Consider the following 24244-nt stretch of genomic DNA (forward strand, 5'->3'; position numbering starts at 1 on the left):
TGAAATTTTTGAAGTTCTCAAGGGACTATTTAAAAAAAAAAAAAAAAATTAAATACACATGATAATATATATATTTTTGTAATTATTATATATTTATATTATATCCATATTAAAAAATATATATATATATTTTTTTTTTTTTTTTTGGTAAATATACTTATCATTTAGGAATTAAGCAAAGAAATTAAAATTAAATACACATATATATATATATATTATATATATGTATTTATATATATATGTGTATATATTTATGTATATACATTCTCCTTAATATATTATATATATTATATTAGCATGTGCCTTTTATTTTTTATTTCATCTTAAGAATTAAAAAAAAAAAAAAAAAATAATAAACATATACATTATCTTTATTCCTTATATTTCATTTTATCTTTTTAATATTTATATATATTAGTGTGCATATTTTAAAATCAGGATTCTACTATATTATCACATATAAATATTTATATGTTGTATTTTTTTTTATAATCTTATTTAAAGCATATTTTAAACTTTACAAAAAAAAAGAAAATATATATGTATGTATGTAATCTGTTAAAATGAAAAATAAAATTAAAAAAAAAATAAAAAAAAAAATACAAAAATAAATAAAAAAAAAAACAAAACAAAACAAAAACAAAAAAAAATTTAAGGGATTATCATTTCGAGATATTAAAATACAAAACAATAAAAAAGGAAAAAAAAAAAAAAAAATATACATATAAAAATATTATATACATATTATAAAAATATTATATACATATTATAAAAATATTATATACATATGATATAAATATGACATTAATATGTACATATTTATATATTTCCATATTTCCATCTTTTTATTTTTATTTTTATTTTTATATGTGACCTATAATTCTTGGGTTTTTCATTTGATTATATAAAAGACAAGCGACAATACAAAGAGATATAATTCCTATTACTAAATATAGAATTCCTAGTGATTGTACTTTTTCATTTATAAATACTGACCCCTCAGCTATAACAAAAAATTTCTTTCCATTAAATTTAGAAACAGGGAAATTATTATTAATATTTACATAAAAAGGTACAGTCAGTTCATCATTAATTTTAGCATATTTCTTTCTAAACTCTGATAAAGCAGCTGTTTTCATCCATACGATAAAATGAGAATTCTCAACTCCATATCCATTTTCATTATTCATATTTAATGCATTTTTATATTTTTCATTCATAAGCCAAAAATCGACATGTGATTTATGTAATTCCATTTCGCTAGCTGATGGGTTCTTAAATTTATTATAATCACTATACCAAGTAATACCTTCTTTAGATTCATCTAATTTAATCATATTCTGTAATTCTTTATCTCTATAAACAGAAAATGTGTCATTGAAAATACTTCTAGCTATAAGTCCACATGGATGAAGGATTTTCCCTTCACTATTTTTTGTAATCTGTCCACATTGAGAGACTTCACTGTCTTTAGTATATACAGTTCCCTAGAAAAACAAACATAAACATATAAATTATATGAATGATATATATAAGATATATGTGATATATATGATATATATGTGATATATATGTGATATATATATTACACATGTATGTCAAATATTTATTTTATCTATATACACAATTTCCATATGTCTTCCTTTTTAATACTCATTTATTTTTTTTTATTTTATTTTTTTATTTTTTTATTTTTTTTCATATTACCATCAACTGATTGTGCGATTTTGATACTAGATATTTTTTATGGTTTTGATAGAAATTATGGAGCTCATAAAAAATATATGCATTTTTTTTAAATGGTCTTTTAGGTCCTTGACAATTATCTTCATTTACTTCTAACAACAAAGGTGATGTATTATATTCTCCATACGAAATTTTACATTCTTTTCTTCTTGTAGATAAAATAATAAATATACATCCTATTAAAATAAATATAATTGATACACATAAATAAGTTGTTATTAAACAATGTGGAGTCCAATATCTTTGTTTAGATTTTAATTTCTGTTGTTTGAATTTCTCAAGAATTGAAGTTTTTTCTTTATTTAAATCTTTTATATTATTTTTTATATTATCATTTCTTTTTCTTATATCATTTTGTTTTTTTATATTATTTTCATTTTCTAAATTATCTTCTATTTTGGAATATGTATTCATTTTCTTTTCTTCAAAAAAATTATCCTCATATTCTAAAGAAGAATTTCTATTAGATATCTCATCTTTTATATAATTAGATGATGAGGATGTATCTTTTATGTATATTTGTTTTTCTTTAAATTCTTTTATATTATTCTTTTCTTCATTTTTTAAACTCTTTAAATTATGATTGGAAAATATGAAATCGCTGGATTCTTCTACATCGTTATTATAACAAGGAATATTATTACTATTACTGTTATTACTTATATTATTATTACTTTTATTTTTATTATTATTATTATTATTGTTGTTGTTAATAATATCCTTTTCTTTTACATTCTTTTTTATACGTTTACTTTTCATCGTTTCTGCTATATATTTTATTATGTATCTTTTTTTTTTTTTTTTTTTTTTTTTACACATAACTTAATATGAGATTCCCTTTTTTCTTGTCTTGTCGTGTCTTGTATTTTTTTTTTTTTTTTTTAAAAAACGGATGGCATTTAAAAGTGAGGCATTAAATCATAATAAAATGATAAAAATATAAATATAAATAAATAAAAACATATACATATACATATATATATGTTCAAATTTAAAAGTATGTAATAAATAAAACGTTTGAATGAGGTCATGAAAAAATTAATTATTAAAAAAACAGGTTGAAAAGAATATCATAAGAAAAATATAAATTACATAAGATATAAAAGTAAAAAAGCTACACACATTTAAATAAAAATAAAAAAAAATATATATATATATATATATATGTATGTATGTATAGACGATTAATCACAAGGTTTAAATAGTTGAATTTTTAAAAAGATAAAATATTTAAATACAAACAAAATAAATAATATATATATATATATATATATGTATATATTTATATGTGTTTATTTTTTATTTTTTATTTTATTTTTTATTTTTGTTCTTTTGATTTGTTCTAGTTTTTCTTTTTTCTGGAAAAAAAAAAAAAATAAAAAAAAAATACATACATATAATATCTTCATTTATATGTTAATATATGAGTTTTATAAAGCACAAATAAGTGAACATAATATTTTGAGTTTATATTTTTTTTTCCCCCCTCCCCCCAAAAAAAAAAAAAAAAAATAAAAAATAATAAAAAAATAAAAAAATAAAAAAATAATGATGTATATTTATATATATATATATCATGTTGGTTATAAAATAATTGTACTCTTTTTAAAAATTATATTTACATATTAATATATCATATTATTATGTGTGTGCAATGTTTCATTACATAAATTATGAAGAAACATTTTTTAAAAGAATATAAAGGAACATCATTTATTTTTTTATTATATTCTAAATAATAATGTGATGATGTGAATACATCTTAAGATTATAATATTATAATATTATAAGATTATAAAATTATAAAATTATTTTACACTTTTTTAAACATATATAATTTATATACATATATAATTATATATATATATATATTTACATTTATATTTCTTTTTAATATTTTATTTATTTATTTATTGTGTGTACTAACTGATAAATGCATAAAAATATAATTTAAAAAAGAAAAAGAATGTGGACACATATTTATTCATTATATTGTTTCTTATTCTTTTATATAATTTTTTAATCTTAAAGAAAGAAAGATTTCTATTATGTCCCAAAAAATTGTAGACCCTTTTTCTTTTTTTTTTTTTTTTAAAAAAATTTACAGACATGTATATATAAAAATGTCACAAAAATATATATATATATATATATTTTTTTTTATTTTCTTTTTTTTTGTGTCTAATATATTATTCCATCTGACTTCTTTTTAAGAACTCATATTTCTAAATGCTTTTTAATTTTTATTTTACATTTTCTTGGAGGATAGAAAAAAAAAAAAAAAATATTCATAGCAACGAGCCTCTTCCTTTTACTCACAATTATTATTCATTACATAGTTATTCTTTCTTCTTATAAACAACCTCAAAATAGTTGTAAAAGATAAATATAAATATATTTATATATATATATAAATATTTATTTATTTTTCTTTATATATATAAAAGAGTTTAATATATAAAAATAAAGTCGAATGTTTTATGAAAAATAATAAAAAAAAAAAAAAAAAAAAAAAAAAAAAATTAAAATTTTAAAAAGTAATAAAGTTAACGTAAAAATGAGCATATATATAAATACAACATTAATTGATAATTATATATATATATATATATATATTTTTTTTTTTTTTTTTCCATATAGTACCATTTTAAAATTAATAGTGCTGTCCTTGTTCATATTATATATGAATTCTTTTAAATTTTCTTTTTTTTCTTTAAAAAAAAAATCATTCATTTTAATAAAATACCATCAAATTTGGTTTGAAACCATTTCATTGCATCTTCTTTAGTAACTTTATGAGTCTTTGAGATTTTCGATCTTCTTCTTGTTCTTCTTGTAACTCTATAACCTGACCTTGATAAATGAACATAAAAATCCATACCATATATACCTGTGGATGGATCATATTTAATACCTAAATCAATATGTTCTTGAATTCCAAATCCAAAATTTCCAGTATCTGAAAAGTTTTTTCTTCTTAATTCATATTCTTTTACTTTTAATCCTTTCTCTAATATTTCTAATGCTTTCTTACCTCTTACAGTTACAAAACATGATATCTTTTCATTTCTTCTAACACCAAAAGATCTTATAGTAAATCGACATTTTCCAAATATTGGTTTCTGCTCAGTTAATTGTTCCAACACTCTTGCTGCTCTTGTTAGCCTATCACCCGACTGAAAAATAAAAAAAAAAATAAAATAAAATAAAATAAAATAAAAAGAATATATACATATATAAATATATATATATATATTTATATATTTATATTTATATATATATATTTATATGTCCAAATTTACAATATATCATATATTAACATATATTTTTTCTTTCATTTATTTTTATTTTTTTTTTTTTTCTTACTTCTCCAACACAAATATTGAGAACCAATTTGTTCACTTTAATTTCTCTCATAACATTTTGTTCTTTGTTTTCCATTTTTTATAAAAATATTATTAAAACTTAAAATTAATGAATAAAACAAAAAGTTAATTATTTCTATATACAAATAAATATAAATATCAATATATATATTATATTATATTATATTATATTATATTTTTTTTTTTTTTTTCTTTTAATTTTTTATCTATATAAATAAAATTATATTATTTATATACAAAGCAACATAACTGAAAAGATAAAATAATTACATTATATTAAACTATAATTTTTTTTTTTTTTTTTTTTTCTTATCATTAAAATGAAAAATAAAAATTTTGGGATATTCAAATTGGAATAATAAAAAAAAATATATAATATATATAATATATATATAATATAATATATATGGGCTTATATTTTTTTGGAATTAAGAATGTATATATAAAAAAAATCGAAAATTCTCTCTTTACATATATATTACATAATATTATTATTTATTTATATAAAATATTATTTTATTTATTTTATATAGTTCATAAATTGGTATATTATATATTATAATATATATATAATAATATATCAAACTATTTAAAAAAAGAAGAAAAATTGAATTCTTCATCATAACACTTGTATATTTTTTTTTCTTTATATTTTTTTATTATTGCTGGAAAAATGAAATATTAATATAATATATATATAATATATATAATTATATGCATATTATATATATATATATATATATATATATATTATAATATTATTATAATGGTATGTATATACAATCCATTTTATTTATATTCATTATATTATTTTCGTTACACTCTTCTTTCCTTCTATCATATTATTTATTATATAAATAAATATATTTATTATATATATATGTAAGAATAATTTAAAGGGGAGGGGCAAAGTATATTTTAAAAAGTCCGGTTTTTTGAATAACATATATATATATATATATATATATTATAATATAATACATATTTTTATTTGAAAGGGTAAAATTTTAGTGGAAAGAGGGGTGATTCAATAGTACTATTAATATTAAGCCCAAATAAAAAATTACTTTAACATTATAATATATATATATATATATATATATATAATATATATATATTTTTATTATATATATTTTTATTAAGAGGCACATAATTAAACATATCATTTTATATATATAAATAAGAACAAATAATCATTTTATATATTATAATAAAAATATACATATATTAAAATAATCCTTTTTATAACGTTGAGATTTTAATATATGAAAATAGAAATGTATATATATATATATATAAATATTTTATATATTTTATATAATATGTAATAACCCTATATACAACAAAAGATATATATCACCATATATTATATATCACAAAACGAACAATAATAATATTTATTATTTATATATATTTATAAATTTTACATTTTTTCGAAATATACAATAAATATTAAAATATTATATTATATATATATATATATATATATATATATTTATATCCCAACATAATATTATTTATAAAATATATACATATATATAATAATATATATTATAATAAAAAATATTTATGTATATTTTATTATTTTTATTATAATTTTATAAAAAAATTTTATTTTCAAAAAAAAAAAAAAAAAAAAAAAAGAAAAAGAAAAAAAAAAATGATATATTTTTTATTTTAATATAAATAAATTATAATATTATTTAAAAGGGAACTTAAAAAATTACTCAAAAATAATAACAAAAAAAAATAAAAAAAAATCTTGAATATAATAGAATATTTTCATATTATTATATAAAATCTTACATATAAATTATAATTTTCCTTCTTTTTTTTTTTTTTTTATATTAAATTTTTATATAATATTCTAAAAAAATGGATAAACAAACACTTCCACATCATAAATATAGTTATATTCCCAAGCAAAACAAGAAACTCATTTATGAGTATCTCTTTAAAGGTATTAAAGGATAAACATTAAAATATAAAAATAATCTATATTAATAAATATAATATATATATATATAATTATATATATATTTTATTATATCATAAAATATACATTCACATATATATATTATATTATATTATATGTCGTTTTGTTTAATAATTTTTTATTTATATATATTTTTTTATTTCGTACATTTAAAGATAATTTTGTTTTATTATTTATTTTATTTTTAAATAAATAATTATGAACAAATCAGGAACTTTTGATATTTTTTGCCTGTATGTGTACATAAATTTATATATATATATATCATATATATGTATTTTTTTTTTTTTTTTTTTTTTTTTTTTTTTTTTGGCTATTTATAGAGGGTGTTATAGTAGTTGAAAAAGACGCAAAGATACCACGTCACCCACATTTAAATGTTCCAAATTTGCATATAATGATGACATTGAAATCATTAAAAAGTAGAAATTATGTTGAAGAGAAATATAATTGGAAACACCAATATTTTATATTAAATAATGAAGGTATATATATATGTATATATATGTATATTTATACGTATATTTTTTTGTGACACACTTATTTAGTTTATTTTTTAGTTTATTTTTTATTTTTTTTTTGCCTGGAAAAAAATATGTTATATACATTTTGACTATTTTTTTTCATTTGTATAGGTATTGAATATTTAAGAGAATTTTTACACTTACCCCCATCAATATTTCCAGCAACCTTATCCAAGAAAACAGTTAACAGAGCTCCAAAAATGGATGAGGATATATCAAGAGATGTAAGGCAACCAATGGGAAGAGGAAGAGCTTTTGATAGGAGACCATTTGAATAAAGAACATTTTATATGTTAAACTAATACACATATATATATATATATATATATATATATATATATATATGTATATATTATTGTATATTTTATTATAATTATAATCAAACTTATATTTGTTATTCTTTTTTTTTTTTATTTTTTATTTTTTTTTTTTTTTTTTAAATATAAATATATGTATTCTATATAATATGTATATTATATATTTATATATTTATATTTATTTAATATACATTTATTTATAAAAATTTAAAAAAACTTTAATTATGTTTTTACTACAAAACGAATGATTTTTAAAGAAAATGTCATAAAATTTATATTATTCAAAATAATGAAAAATTACATATATATATATATATATATGTATTATATCTTCATTTTTATATTATTCGGATAATATAATAAAAAGCTTATAATTAGTTAAATAATTCATTTATGCGTGAATTTTTTTTTTTATATTTTTTTTATTTTTTGTTTAATATAACAAATAGACAAAAGAAAGTTACAAAAAAAATAAAATAAAACAAGAAGGAAAATGTAATAAATATTATAAGGGATGGGGAAATATTAAATTGTCATGAATTGAAATAATTATGAAAACATAAAAAATAACTCTTTAAAAATATATAAATAAATAAATATATAATATATATATATAATATATATATAATATATAATATATTCATTTATATGTCTACTAAAAAAAATATAGTCGGGGTTTTTTAGGGACAGACAATTTTTATATATAAATTATTTGTACTTATATAAAGTTGATATATTTAATACAAATATTAAAGGAAATGTTGTTAAGAGGTAGGTACTACATTGATTATAGACATTTTATCATTTATACAAATGATTGTTTTTTCATTTATATATTTATTTTTATGAGTTCACTTTTTTTTTTTTTTTTTTTTTTTTTTCTTCTTTTCATCTAGATTTGCATCCATTTGAGTATCGGAGTTTGTTTCTTGGTTTGATATTTTTCCAGCGAGTTTATCTTCTCTCCTTTGTTTTCTCTTTAGATATTTATTATGTATCATTTTTTTAATTTTTTCATATATTTCTTTATGTTTTTGATCTTTCTTTTTCATATATTCTTTAAAGAATGATGGCAATTGAATATCATAAAATTTCATAAGTGATGTTTTTGTTTCTTCAGAAAATTGTTTTCTTTTTTTTTTGTATAGAGAATTTTCGCTAATCATTTTTTGAGCGGTTGTATTATAATTGATTGAATCTAAAAATTCTTTTTCATATTGTTTATGATTAAAATTATTATAATATTCATTTGCATTTTTTGAGAACATAATATATAGATAATCAGGTCTAATACCTTCCATAAAATCTCTATTTTTAATTTGATTTTTAATAGTTTCTAATTTTAGAAATGCATTATCTCTTTTTAATATATTATTCATTTTTTCTATATTTAGAAAATCAAAAAACATTTTTAGGATAGATGGATGAATACCTTGTCTATGAATTTCTTTATTTACTTTACAAATGGTAATAGGTAAAGTAGTTTCATCATCTTGTAAAATTTTATGAACACGTTCATGATCATTTAAAGGTGTATATGGAGACACTTCTTTTAAATTTCTGACTGTCATATATAATTTCCACAATAATTCTTTTTCAAATTTGAATATTTCAGTGTAGGAAGGCATATAAAATTTAAATTTATATTCTAAGTTATAACAGAACATATCATATGTAATCGAACTTTTATCTTTAAACATTTTATCAATAAATATTTTAGGAGTTAAAGAATAACAACATAAAGGTTTAAAAGGATCACATATTTTTCCTACTAATTTTAATAATTCATATTTTATGGGATTTATTAAATTAAATGGTAATTCATATCCTTTAATATATTTTGAATTTAATTTATCATTCAGCATAATAAAAGGTTCATCTTTTAAATTGGTATAAGATAATTTATGTGGATATTCATTTATTAATTCTTCAATTAATTTATATTGTGAAGATGATTTATAATCATTTTTACGCATATTACTTTTTTCATTTTCTTCTTTCTTTCTTTTATTTATTATAATTTTTGTTTTTAATTGATTACTTTTTTTTTGAGCAGGTCGAGACACATATACTCGAAAAGTTTTTCCCACAAGTTTATGCAAACACCATTCTGAATTATTAATAAAAAAAAAACAAATATAATATTTAATATAAAAGAAAAATAAAACAATCAAAATTTTTAAAAATAACAACTTCTTCTTTAAAATCATGCTTTTACGCTTTCTCAATAAGAAAAGAAACCCCACCACACATATATAAATCAAAATAAATAAAAATAAAATAATATATATATATATATTATATATATATATGTATATATTTACATATATATATTCATATGGGTAGACATATAATAGGGGAAACAAAAATAGTTTCTTATTTTCATTTATAATGAATGATCATATTATATTCTTGTTTTATATATATTTCTGGATATGTAATAAAATAATTAAACAATGTAATTAATCTATTTAGTGATCTCATATTTTTATATGTTGATAGTTTTTTTTTTTCTTAAGTCATAATTTTTTTCTTTTTTTAAATTTTCTTACATATGTAAAACATTCCATATAAATAATTTATTCATATATATATATATATTGATATTTATTTAAATATATGCTTGTAAATATTGATTGATTTAATATATATGAAAATATTCTTACTAAGGAAAAAATATTATATATAAATATTATAATATTTATAATATATATATTATTTTGCGATCATTTTATTTGTATTTTATTTTTGAACGTATTATATATATATATATATATGTGTATTAGTTATATATATAAAGATCTGGTTTAATTTATATTTTTATTTAATCTTTTCATAATATATATATAATATATTTGTATGTATGTATGTATGTATTTCCTCATTTTAATTAACTATATATATAATATATATGTATTTTTTTTTTTTTTTTTTTTTTTTTTAAATAAATACGATTTGTTCATATATTTCAAATTTATAGTATTTTATCATGTTTTGTTTTGTTTTTTTTTTTTTTTTTTTTTTTTTTTTTTTTCCTTTTTTTTTTTTAAGTTATTTTGTTTTATTTTAATATAATTAATTTTTTTTGTTTAAATATAAAAAAAAAAAAAAGGATTACATATATGATTATTAAATAAATAAATATATTATATATATATATATATTATATATATATATAATATATATTATATGTATATATAATGAATGATATAAATTTAAGTGAATTTAATAAAGCTAAAGTCTATCTATGGAAAACAGAAAATACATGTGATGAATTATTTTATCACATATCAAAAAAGATAAAAGGTTTATATGAAAAAATAAATTATGATGATTTATTTCATCATTTATATAATTATATAAAATATATTAATTGTAGTAACAATGATTTATTTTTAAGATATGAAAAACCTATACAGAATTGTAATAACTTATATAAAAATGGAGTGGATCAAGAGAATCAATATTTTTTCAACATTTTTAAAAATTCTAATTATGTTAAGAGGAATGGAAGTCTATCTATAAGTTATATTAACATGATAGATAAAAATATAAAAGTTGATCAAATGAATTTATTTTCAAACGTTTTTATGTCTATAGGAATACACGAGCTTAAAGAAGATGATGATCAAGAGGTTGATCATAAGAATAAAAGTGAGGCAGATGAATCCAAACGTGTATCTAACATGAATAATTCGAATAATTCGAATAATACCCATCATGATCATAATAATAATAATAATAAGGAAGATATATTTTTTAAGATGAATGACAAAATAAAAAATTTAATAAATACATACAATACTATCCATTTTAATAACAGTTGTGTTTTTATTCAAAGAGTATTGATAATTCCGTCAACCGAAAAATATGATGATATTATTATGTCAAAAATTATGGATATAAATGAAAATTTTTTATTTTCTAGTCAAAGTGAAGAAATGAATATAAGCACTCATAGTGCTTCTAACAATATTATACATCTATCAAAAGATTCTAATAATAATACAAATGAAGATGTAAAGAATGTTTATATAAATGAAAATAAAAATATTAAGACTGATTTTTTAAACAAAAATAATTTTAATGTTATGAAAAACTCCCCTTATTATGATTCATCAAATAATTCTGAACATATTCTTTCAAAAAATAATATCGATAAAAATAATATCGAAAAAAATAATATCGAAAAAAATAAAATTCAAAAAAATAACAAAATTTGTGAAACGCCAGCTAGCCAAAAAACAAATAATGATGAAAAGGACAAAAAAAATAGTACTACCATAGAAGGAACAAAAAATAATAATACAACTAGTACAAATACTTTTAAATTCAAAAAAAAATATTCTTCTCATTTTTTAAAAATGTTTAATAAAAACATAGTTAAAGAATATACATCTACAAATACAAATAATACATCATCTGTTCTTTTAGGAAGGGGTCTATCACTAGATGAGGTGGTGTCTGATGGAGTAAGAGGAAACAATTCAATAAACTCAAAAAATGAAAATAATAAAATGTGTCATATAAATGGGAATCAGAGTGATCATTACAATGATAATAATAATAATAATAATAATAATAGTAATAATTATAATAGTAATAATAATAATAATAATAATAATAATAATAATAATAATAATAATTTTAATTATAATTATAATCTTGTAGACAAACGATCTATAAATAATAATAATATTGAACCCAATGATGAACGAAATAAATATCATTGTATTGATTATATTTCAAACTGTGATGAAGAAGAAAAAAAAATTCAAGAGAATGAGGAACACATTTCTTTTATTTATAATAATTTCCATAACTTTAAAATAATTATATTTTTACCTTCCATAAAAAAACATTTTAATATACAATATAATAAATTCTTTCAAGCAATAATTATGAACATGTTTTATATGTTCATTTTTTTTTTATATGATCTACTAACAAAAGAAAACATGTGGATGTATATGAACACCCTTATAGATACTATGAATGATGAAGATAGAAAAGAAGAAAATACAAATATTCATAGTAAGATTGTAAATCAAGAAAGGGATTACAACAAAATATATAAAGAAGGAAATAAAAATGAAAATAAAAATAATAAAATAATAAATAAAAATAAAAATAAAAAAATAAAGAATAAAAATAATAATTCATATGAACAAAGTATCAAAAACTTTAAACTTATAGAAAATATAAAATGTGATATTCCAAATTATAAAGAGAAAGAACGATATAATGAAAAGATAAAAAAATTTAAAAAATCAGAATTAAATAAGAAAAAAGAAAGAAAATATATGCAACATAAATATGTGTATAAAAAAAATGAACATGAAAAATTAATAAAAAAAAATATTATTAAGGAAATGAAAAAAGACCAATTAAATACTTATGAAAGAAAAAATAGTGTAGATAATAATATATATATTAATCTAAAAAAATACTACAACGATGTAAAAACAAGTATTATATCTAAGACGGAGCAGTATGTTATTAAAGGTGAAGAGTTATTATATGATGGAATTTATAAAGTTTCTCGTTCAAGTACTTGTGAAGAGAATGAATGTAGAAAGAATAAACAAAGGAATGTTGATAAGGATATTGATGGAGATGATAATGAAGATGATAAAGAGAATGATAAAGGAGATGATAAAGAAGATGATATAGAAGATGATATAGAAGATGATAGTGATAATTATAGTGATTCTAATTACAGTGATTCTAATTACAGTGATTCTAATTATAGTAATTCTAATTACAGTGATTCTAATTATAGTAATTCTAATTATAGTAATTCTAATTACAGTGATGATTATGATGAAGAGGAGATATCATCTGTCGAAGAAAATTCTTCAAGTGATAAAAATGAAACATACAAAAGAAGAGATAATAATACAGATGATAGTTCATATGATGATAGTTATAATGACAATAATTTATATGATAACAGCTCATTGGGTGATGAATTTTCTGGTGATAATAATTCATTTAATTCTAATAATAATGACAGTAGTCTTGGTTCACTTAATACTCATGAGATATGTAATAAAAAAAATGTATCCCATCTAAAGGATGAACATTCTGAAAAAAATGATGATTATTATAATGATGATGATAAAATGTCAGAATGTAAAAGCAAAAATGAGAAACCCAAAAATAAAAAAAAAAATGTGAAACAAAAAAATAGACAAAAAAATGGGAGACCAAAAAATGTGAGACCAAAAAATGAAGTGAAAGATGAAAGAAAAAAGAAAAGACGCCTTTCTGATATAAAAAATTATGAATGTAGGATTAAAAAGAAAGCAGGTGATATATATTTATTATTAGGTAGTCCATTAGATTCCTTAGAAATATATATGAGTTGTTATGAAATATGTAAAGATCATGATGATATAATATATGAAGGAAATGTTATATTTTGTATGATATTATCTATTTATTTATATATAGTTCAAAATTGGATTCATTTCTATAAATTAAATAAAAATAAAAAGTATCCTTTTAAATTTCCTGAGATTATTGAAAATTTTATATTACAAATTCAAGAAAAGGTTCTACCTACAAAATATACTAATTATTCAAATTTTTTTTTTGATACATCTTATAGTATGTCTATAAAGGATAAGGGTCATAGAAGTAATTATTCTAATTATTATTATTCTCATCAATCACATAATCAAACATGTAATCAAGCAAATAATCAGGAAGGTAGTCAAACGCATAATCAAGAAGGTATTCAAATAAATAATCAAGAAGGTAGTCAAATGAATAATCAAGAATGCATGCAGATATACAACCAAGAAGGTATGCAAACACAAACACAAATACACAATCAATCATATAATCATTCACATAATACATCACAACAACAAATAAACACTCTTTCTTATTATAATGTAAATTTATCATCTTTTTATAATTCAGAACAAAGTATAGATACTTCTAGTTTGAATATAAAAAATATTTCTAGTTTTATAAATTTATTGTATGACCACATGAAAGATAATTCTATTCTAACCATAGATTGTAAAGAAGAAAAATATTATTTTTATAATTTAATTATTGAGCCACATAACATTTTATTATATTTATTATGTATTATAGATTTTAAATTAAATGAAGTATTGTATATATTACAAAGAAGTTCATCAATCATTGCACAAGAATATTTTTGTGATTATTTTTTATGTTATATAAAATATCTTTTAATATTAAAAAAGAAAAGTATGATATATTTAAAAATAAGTAAATATTCATATAATGTTGAAAGGTTTGATTATCCTTTATATATAAAATTTCACATGCAGTTGGCATTGATATATAAATATATTGGATCCTTTAGAAAATTTACCTTTACAATATATTTATTATGTATATCATTTTATTTGAATAAAAAATATTATTTAGCATATTATCTTGTTAACAATATATTACCTTTTTATAATTTGTCTTATCTTCATATGAATTATCTTTTTAAAAGGATTACATATGAGGATGACAAAAATTATATTCTAAACAATAATATGGACACAACATCTATTCATAATAATGCTCAAATAAATTCTACCTTTTTAATTAAAACAATTATGTTATATAATAATAATAATATGTGTGATAACAGTAATATAAATAATATGCTACTACAAAATACTCAGAGAATGAATATACCGTTTGAGTGGTTAAGAGATATTCATGAGTCTATTAAAAAAAAAAAAAAAAAAAAAAAAAATAATAATAATAATAATAATAATAATATATCTATAAATGCGGAAGATATAAATGAAAATAAAAATAATGATATTAATATTAATAATATTAATGGGGATAATATTAATGGGAATAATATTAATGGGAATAATATTAATAGTAATAATAATTTTAATGATGATAATTCCTTTGGTAATACATTATGCAATTCACATTCAAATGATATACCCAACAAAGATATATTTTCTTATCATTCAAATGAAGAAAAGAATAATATTGATATGATTACACATAATAATGTAAAAGAAAAGGATGATATATATCATATAGGAAATTTATTTAAAGATATATATATTTATAAGATTTATGAATCATTTTTAAAACCTTATAATATAGTAAATATGAATAGATTATTTGAATTTTGTTCGCGTTATATTAGTTGTAAAAGTATTTTTAGTTTAAATAATCATATGAATAAATTAAATATATATAAAAAAAATAAGAATAAATATAATGCAAATATACAATATAATATTCTTACATTTATATGTTCTTTATTAAAAGAAATAAATTATATGGATGAATATATTTTTTGTAATTTCTTAATATTATTATATTTATATAAATTTTTATCAAAAGAAAAACAAAAAGATATATTATATACTATATATGATTTCTTAAATAAAAAAAAAAAATATATTTATTTCTCGCCATTTATAACTTTAATAATGGATGAAAAGAGAAAAAAAAAACAAAGAAAATATTTAAAAAAATTAAATAATGAAACGAAGACATTTAATAAAAATAATTTCTTATTTTGTTTTTCATCTTTATCATCTTTTTCTTCATCATCACAAACGGGGAATATAACATCCTCATCTGAAATGTTAACTGACACATCAATGACATCAATGACATCATCATCATCATCGTCATTGTCATTACTATCAGATGATGGCTATGGTGATGATAATAATTCAAGAAATTGTTTAGATTCCATTGAATCAGGTTTATCTGATACATTTAATAACAAACAGATCAATTCTTTTTCAAAAAATTGTTCAATCAAAAAAAAAAAGAGTACTCAAGAAAAAATAAGATCAAACAAAATGAATCATAAAAAAAAGAAAAAAAAAAATTTTAGAGAAGAAAATAAATTACATTTCTTATCTGGAATAACAGAAGGTAGATGTGCACCTGTTCCTATTCTTGTAAACATCGAATATGCTGATAGAAGTTGTGGAAATGAGAAGATTTATATGAAGGTTGTTAAGACTGATATAGAAAGAAAAAATAAGACAAAAGAAAAGAAAGATAATATGATGAATAAACATATTGATGTGGATGAAAAATATGTGGATGAAAAATATGTTGATGAAAAATATGTGGATGAAAAATATGTTGATAAAAAATATGTTGATGAAAAATATGTTGATAAAAAATATGTGGATGAAAAATATGTTGATGAAAAATATGTTGATAAAGACAAGAACTCAGACAATTTAAACTGTGTAAATCATAATACATTTAATAATATTAATACATGCAATGAAGAAAATGTAAAAGAATGTTCAGAAAAAGAAGATTCAAAATTGAATGATTCTTATAAAGACGTTTTTAAATATAACCCATTTAATGAAGAAGAAAAAAATGTAAAAATTCAAAATATGTGTTCTGTGAATGAAATAAAAAATGTTATAATAACTTTAAAAAATACTTTATCTGTAAACTTAGTATTAAATAATGTGACTTTAATATCATCAGGAATATCTATAGAAAATTATCCAACTAGTGTTATATTATTATCAAAAAAAAAGAATAATAAATTAAATAAAGTGCAATTATCTTTTAAAGCTAAAGAAACTGGTATTTTATTTATATTAGGGATATCATATTGTATTAGTTATTATTATTTTGATCAGTATTTATTATATAATACTTCAGCTTTAAGAAGATGTTTTATGAAGAATAAATTCTTTGATCATTATAATAAAAAAAGTAATGATCCTACGGGTCAAACTACATATAGATTTAATAAAGAAACAGATAATATAAATGATAAAAGGAGTATTTATGAATATATATCTGGTCACACTAATATGGATGACAATTATTTAAATAGAATGTATTCTAAACAAGGGGAAGAATTTGCGTCTTATAAAAATAATAATATTAATGGTAATAATAATATCAATATTAATGGTAATAATAATATCAATATTAATGGTAATAATAATAATAATGTGAATAATTTTTTTGATAATTTTGAAGACATGCATAAAGGATCAAGTAATGATATATACAATCGAGCTAAACTTTTAAATTATATCTTTAAAGTATCTAGTATATGTTCCATATTTGTTATTGATGATTATTTTTCTTTAACATCTGAAATTAAACTTTTTAATTTTAGTAAATATATTAATATAAAAGAATTATTAGATGATCAATCGTATTTAAGTAAATATATCATATCTAAAAATAATGAGAAAAAAAAAGAATCCATAATAGAAAGTAATAATATACACATGAATAATATAACAAAGGATAATCTAGATGCATCTTCTTTGAATGATAAGGAAGATAATAGTTGTTTTTTTTTAAAAAAGGTAAGTCATGGGCAAAATATATCTAATAAATATAAAGACATATATAATAATGATAATAATATAAATAGTTATAGTGATATATATTGTGATAATTTTGTAAGTGAAAAATTAGAAAATACTACAAAGGATTCAAAGAGAGAACATATATATATGACAGAAAATATATGTAATGATAATAATATAAATATGAATAGTGATAAGAAATATATAGATTGTAATAATCAAAATGGAAATAAAGAATTAGATTCTATGATAATAAAAAAGAAAGGTTCATATAAAAAACAGCATGTTTTTAATAGATTTTTATTACATAAAAGAAGTAGTTCAAAAAGATTATCTTTATCATTTTCTTCTTCTGTTTTGTCATCAAAATCGACACTATCCTTTCCAGATTCTTCATTATCATTATCGTCGTCGTCTTCATTATCATCTGGTTTATTAATTCCTCTTGAAAATGTGAAATCTGCTAATATAAATGGACATATAAATGATATAGATGATATAGATGACCATTTAAATGACCATTTAAGTGACCATTTAAGTGACCATTTAAGTGAACCACTTGAATCACAAAAAAAAAAACAGATTCGATTCAAAGCATTATATCAATTTAATAACAATGTAAAAAAAGGACATAAAAAATATCTTCAAATGTTGGAAGGAATGAATAATAAGTCTACTAAAAACAAAAATAATATATCTTATAATAAAGAATATGATGATAGCATAAATGACTTACACAATAATTTATATTTTTCTTATGATGCACGATTTACAGAATTATTAGAAGGAGAAATTAAATTTTTATGTTTAATATTAGAAAATAAAGGAAATATTGATATTGAATTTTTAAATATAAAAGTAAATTATAAGAATAAAAATATTAATGGGAGTTATTTTATAAAGTTTTTTTTTGAAAAAGCATTTTATATTAAAAATAAGGATATGCATTCAATGATAAATAAAAATAATAGTGAAAATATTCAAAATATTCAAAATAGTGAAAATATTCAAAATAGTGAAAATATTCAAAATAGTGAAAATATTCAAAATAGTGAAAATATTCAAAATAGTGAAAACATTTTAAATATCATAAGAATAAATAAGGGAGAACATTTAAAAGTTAAGAAAAATTCTTGTTTATATATACCAGTTAGATGTATAGGTTCTTTGTTAATCAATGAAGCTTATTTAAATATTTTTTATTCTCCTTATAAAGATAGTATATATTATGCAGAACAAAAAATTAAATTAAAAATTAACGTAAAGAAAAATATTAGTATTCAAAATATATTTTATTTTCCTTATGTTAGTTTTAATTATTTGCATATATTAAATAAATTATTAAATAGTAATTATTATCATACAAATATAATAAATATTTTAGGAATTATAAAAAGGAAGGAAAAAACAAAATCTATCCATTGTATGTACGAGAAACAAAATGGGGTAGATAATAATTATAATAATCCTATGGATGATAACACATGTGGTGGTATTAATAATACATATGACAGCTTCAATATAAAAGATGAAACACATTCATATAACAATATGATTATAAAAAATATGTCTAGAATGAAGAATACAATTATAAGAGATGATATATTATATAACATGAATGATAATAACATGCAATTAATACAGAATATTGAATATATGAATAAAATATATTATGAATATAAAGAGAATTTAAATATATGTATAGATAATAAATATATATTCTTAGAATTATATATAAAAAATTATAGTGGTTATATTAATTATTGTAAGAGCAAAAAATTAAAAAGAAGACCTACTTGTATAGTTGATAAAGAAAATAATTGTAGTAAATGGATTATATGGATTAAAAGAATAAAGAGAAATGAAAATCTATTTTTTGAAAATGAAGAAGATATATTAAATTATTTCTTACAATATATAGATTATAATGTATATTTGACATATTCTAGACATAAAACAGTTGGATTCTTAAGTCTTTATGGTTCTTATTTAAATAATATACATCTCAAAAATAAAACATTAAGTGATTTTTTTTGGAATGTAAAAAAGACAAAAATGGATCACCCAACAATTCAATTAAATGATAATAATAATATATATGATAATAATAATAATAATAATAATAATAATAATAATATATATATAAAACACAATATGTATGATGAGGAGGAAGAGAAAAAAAACAAATGCTCCTATTATCAAGAAAAAACAGATACACATTTTCTTTCAAATACACTAAATTTTCCAACGCCTTTTAAAAGTCAAGAAGAAAACAATAATGACAATAAATATAATAACGATTTATATAATATTCATAGTGTCAATAATATAGAAGATTCTCAAGATAAAAAGGAAATTAATAAATCCGATATATCAATAGAAAAAACATATAATGATAATTATATAAAAAAAAAAAACTCAGAAATGATGAATATTTTTTTTGAAAAGAACAATTATGATGATTCTCATAATAACATATCCTTTAGTTTAAAAAATAATGCTGAATATTTATTAAATGTAAATAAATTATTCGAAAAAAACTTTCTTAATGATATATTTTATCCATATATATTATTAATACCTAGATTCTTTCATTGTAAAAAAAAAAACAGTGTTATTATTCCTAAATGTTCTAAAATTTTAGATATGCATAATTATAAAAATATAGGAATCAAAAAAAAATATTTTCAATCCAAAACAAATCAAACATTTCATGTTAAAATATATTTAAAAAATTTATCAAATATTCAACTAGGTAAGTATACTCTATTATTATATCCATCTAATTTAAAATCTATTAAAATTATAGGTAGTCTTAATAAAACTGGATTTTTATCAAATAATAATAATAATACCGATATGAACAATTATTTAAATAATAATACAAATATTTCTAAATCGAGTAAACCATACCTTTTACATTCATTCAATGTTTATTCTTTATTCCAAGGAAAAGTTTTCTTTTATATAACTATATATTTTCATCAATATAACACTTTATTATTTCATCACGAGCCTATATTAATAACAATAGTATAAACATGAAAATTAAATATATATAACATATTTTACATATGTAGATAATAATACCTATATATATTTTTTTATATTATATATAATTAATATGTTATTTTAAAAAAAATATATATATATCACATCTTCATTTTATATATAAATTTTTTTTTTTTTTTAAAAAATCACATTAATAATATATAATAAAAATATTTATATGAATGGAATATATACATCGCATTTTTTAAATGTACCTATAAATATATATATATATTATATATATGTTTAATTTTTTTGTTTTTTTTTTTTTACAACATAAATGAATACATATATATAATATATATATATTTAATATATGTATATTTTTTTTTTTTTTTTTTTTTTTTTTTTGTTCTGATTATATAATATAATATTTTATAAACTTGTTATATTTTTCATAATTTAACTAATTGACATTAGAAAAAACAAAAAAAAACGGATGGGTATAAAAAATAAGTATATTTTTTTATTACATTTAAAAATATAAATGGTCAAAATATTGTAATATTTAATTATATATATATATATATATATATATATATATAATTTATTTAATAATTTAAAAATAATGAGTTATGAAGATGATGATATTGTAATACCAGGAGAGTTATTAGGCTCTCAAAATGAATATATAATAAATGGTCAAAATACATATTTATTGAAACATGAAATAAGATCTAGTATCCTTGGTAAAAAAATTATAAATAAAAATAATGACAATAAAACAATTATAAGTGTTTATAATCTGAATCCAGCTTCTTTATCTCTTCCAAAAATAGGAGATATAGTTATATGTAAAATTCATCGTGTATCATTCCATATGATATATTGTTATATTCTATCATCACATAATATATATACAAAAAACGCATTAAAAGGATTTATTTTAAAAAGTGATATACATATAAATGAAGGAGAATTAGGTGATAATTTCTTATGTTTTCAACAAGGAGATATAATAAAAGCTAAAGTTCTATCTATAGGTCAATACTCATCTTATAAATTGTCAACAGTTGGATCGGATCTTGGAGTCATAGCAGCATTTAATAAAAAGGGTAATCACAAAAACATAAATATAAAACACATATATATAAATAAATATATGTATGTATGTATTTTATTATATATATATATATATATATGTATGTATTTTATTATGTATATATATATATATTTTTTCTTTTAAGGTGAAATATTAAGACCAGTGGCTTGGAACCTCGTATTAAACATAAATGACATGACCTTTGAAAGAAGAAAAGCTTCAAACGATTTTTCTCTCCTTCTTTAATAAATATGAATTATGACAACAATGTGGATATTATATATATGCATATAACATAAATATGTATATATATACATATATTTTTTTTTTCTATTTATTCATTTTTATTTTTTTTGTGTATTAATTGGACCCACTGCAAATGGGTAATTTTTTTTTAAATGAACAAGTTTGAGAAAAAAAAAAAAAAAAATATATATATATATGTAATATATATATATATTATATTTAATTATACAAACAAATTATGTTATGACAAAAAAAAAAAATTAAATAATTAAATAATAAAAAAATATACTTATCACATAAAAGATCTTAACAAATTGGAAGAAACTGTTTTCCTCTTATCTTTAATCTGAATCTTTTCATTACTTTCCTCATGAATTATATTCTTCACAGTTTCAAGGTTCATATTATTTTTTTCTTCATTTCCTTCTTTACTTTTTTTTATTGTAAGAAAGTTCAATTTTTTGTTACCTTTTGATTCAGATGAATATTTCCTTTTCATATTCTTTTTATGATCGTTGTTCATATTTTTGTCAAGAAACTGTTCATAACTTTTATACATATTTTTTAAAGAATATTGTAATTTGTCTTTTCTAGATATATTCCTTAATAGAACAGAAGATATAAGATCATTCCATGTCATATTTTTTATATATTTTATATGCCAAAAATGTTCTCTTAATATATTTTTTCTTTTTTTTCCTCCTATAGGATGATTATTTAATAAACTTTCTACTTTTATAGCATCTTTTTTATTCATAAATTCTATATATCCATCTTGATATTTATTATTTCTTTTTTTCTTTTTTTTCTTTTCATCACCTTTTTCATTAGATAGAATATTCATATCTTCTTCATTTATTTTATTTAAATGTATTTTATCGATTTCACCATATTTACAAAATATTTCTCTTATCCTAGAAACATTTAATCCTATAGGCACATATGATAAGTAAATTATTCCTCTTTTAGATTCTTCTCTTTTTACTTCTTGCCATAGTTTATCATTTAATTGAAATCTTTCATCCACGATTGTTTTTTCATCTTCTTTTTCTTCCACCATAATATATCACATTATACATATAAATAAATAAATATATATATATATATATATAAAGAAAAAAATAATAAAGCACAATTTTTTACTTTTATTGACACTTAAAGTTAATATTAAATCCAAATTTTATATTCACTAGATATAAACGTTTGTAATAAATAATATTGGCAGATTTTCATATAAAAATTAAAACCATCATAATTTGTTTTTACTATATATATATTATATGTATGTTTGCAAACGCCAGTTTATTTTTTCGTTTTCTTCTTATATTATATAGAATTCTGTTCTAATTACTATTTTTTAAATAATTATAAATGGGACATCATTTTTTTTTTTTTATAAAATTAGGTAAAAATTAAATATATATATATATATCAAAAGAAAATAAAAAATATATATATAATCAAAAAATATCTAATACAATATTAAAAATAAAAAATAATTATTTGGTCTGTATTATTATATATATATATAATATATACATATAATATATTTATATATTTGTATTTATAATTTTTCTCCTTTACAATTTGCCTCAAATAAAAAAATTTATA

General features: G+C 18.0%; 7 protein-coding genes across 7 annotated transcripts; 3 read left to right on the top strand and 4 right to left on the bottom strand.

Annotated features, from left to right (window-relative positions):
* Positions 1-517: 517 nt before the first annotated feature.
* PADL01_0717500 (conserved membrane protein, unknown function) lies at positions 518-2565 on the bottom strand (the record flags this gene model as incomplete). The annotated part of the gene is made up of 3 exons (XM_028681209.1): positions 518-555; positions 875-1487; positions 1708-2565. The coding sequence occupies 3 exons, from the start codon at positions 2563-2565 to the stop codon at positions 518-520; spliced, it is 1509 nt and encodes a 502-aa protein (XP_028537610.1).
* A 1910-nt stretch (positions 2566-4475) lies between these two features.
* Positions 4476-5187, bottom strand: PADL01_0717600 (60S ribosomal protein L11a, putative; the record flags this gene model as incomplete). Its single annotated transcript, XM_028681210.1, has 2 exons — positions 4476-4922; positions 5113-5187. 2 exons carry the CDS (start codon positions 5185-5187, stop codon positions 4476-4478), a joined length of 522 nt encoding a protein of 173 aa, XP_028537611.1.
* Positions 5188-7007: 1820 nt separating this feature from the next.
* PADL01_0717700 (40S ribosomal protein S10, putative) lies at positions 7008-7930 on the top strand (the record flags this gene model as incomplete). The annotated part of the gene is made up of 3 exons (XM_028681211.1): positions 7008-7092; positions 7452-7613; positions 7764-7930. 3 exons carry the CDS (start codon positions 7008-7010, stop codon positions 7928-7930), a joined length of 414 nt encoding a protein of 137 aa, XP_028537612.1.
* An 890-nt stretch (positions 7931-8820) lies between these two features.
* On the bottom strand, positions 8821-10179 carry PADL01_0717800 (conserved Plasmodium protein, unknown function; the record flags this gene model as incomplete). Its single annotated transcript, XM_028681212.1, has 1 exon — positions 8821-10179. One exon carries the CDS (start codon positions 10177-10179, stop codon positions 8821-8823), a length of 1359 nt encoding a protein of 452 aa, XP_028537613.1.
* A 990-nt stretch (positions 10180-11169) lies between these two features.
* On the top strand, positions 11170-21333 carry PADL01_0717900 (conserved Plasmodium membrane protein, unknown function; the record flags this gene model as incomplete). Its single annotated transcript, XM_028681213.1, has 1 exon — positions 11170-21333. One exon carries the CDS (start codon positions 11170-11172, stop codon positions 21331-21333), a length of 10164 nt encoding a protein of 3387 aa, XP_028537614.1.
* A 580-nt stretch (positions 21334-21913) lies between these two features.
* PADL01_0718000 (exosome complex component CSL4, putative) lies at positions 21914-22633 on the top strand (the record flags this gene model as incomplete). Its single annotated transcript, XM_028681215.1, has 2 exons — positions 21914-22400; positions 22533-22633. 2 exons carry the CDS (start codon positions 21914-21916, stop codon positions 22631-22633), a joined length of 588 nt encoding a protein of 195 aa, XP_028537615.1.
* A 292-nt stretch (positions 22634-22925) lies between these two features.
* On the bottom strand, positions 22926-23693 carry PADL01_0718100 (small subunit rRNA processing protein, putative; the record flags this gene model as incomplete). The annotated part of the gene is made up of 1 exon (XM_028681216.1): positions 22926-23693. The coding sequence occupies one exon, from the start codon at positions 23691-23693 to the stop codon at positions 22926-22928; it is 768 nt and encodes a 255-aa protein (XP_028537616.1).
* Positions 23694-24244: the final 551 nt, after the last annotated feature.

This window comes from Plasmodium sp. gorilla clade G2 (genome assembly GCF_900097015.1).
Source record: "Plasmodium sp. gorilla clade G2 genome assembly, chromosome: 7".
NCBI lineage: Eukaryota > Apicomplexa > Aconoidasida > Haemosporida > Plasmodiidae > Plasmodium > Plasmodium adleri (nom. inval.).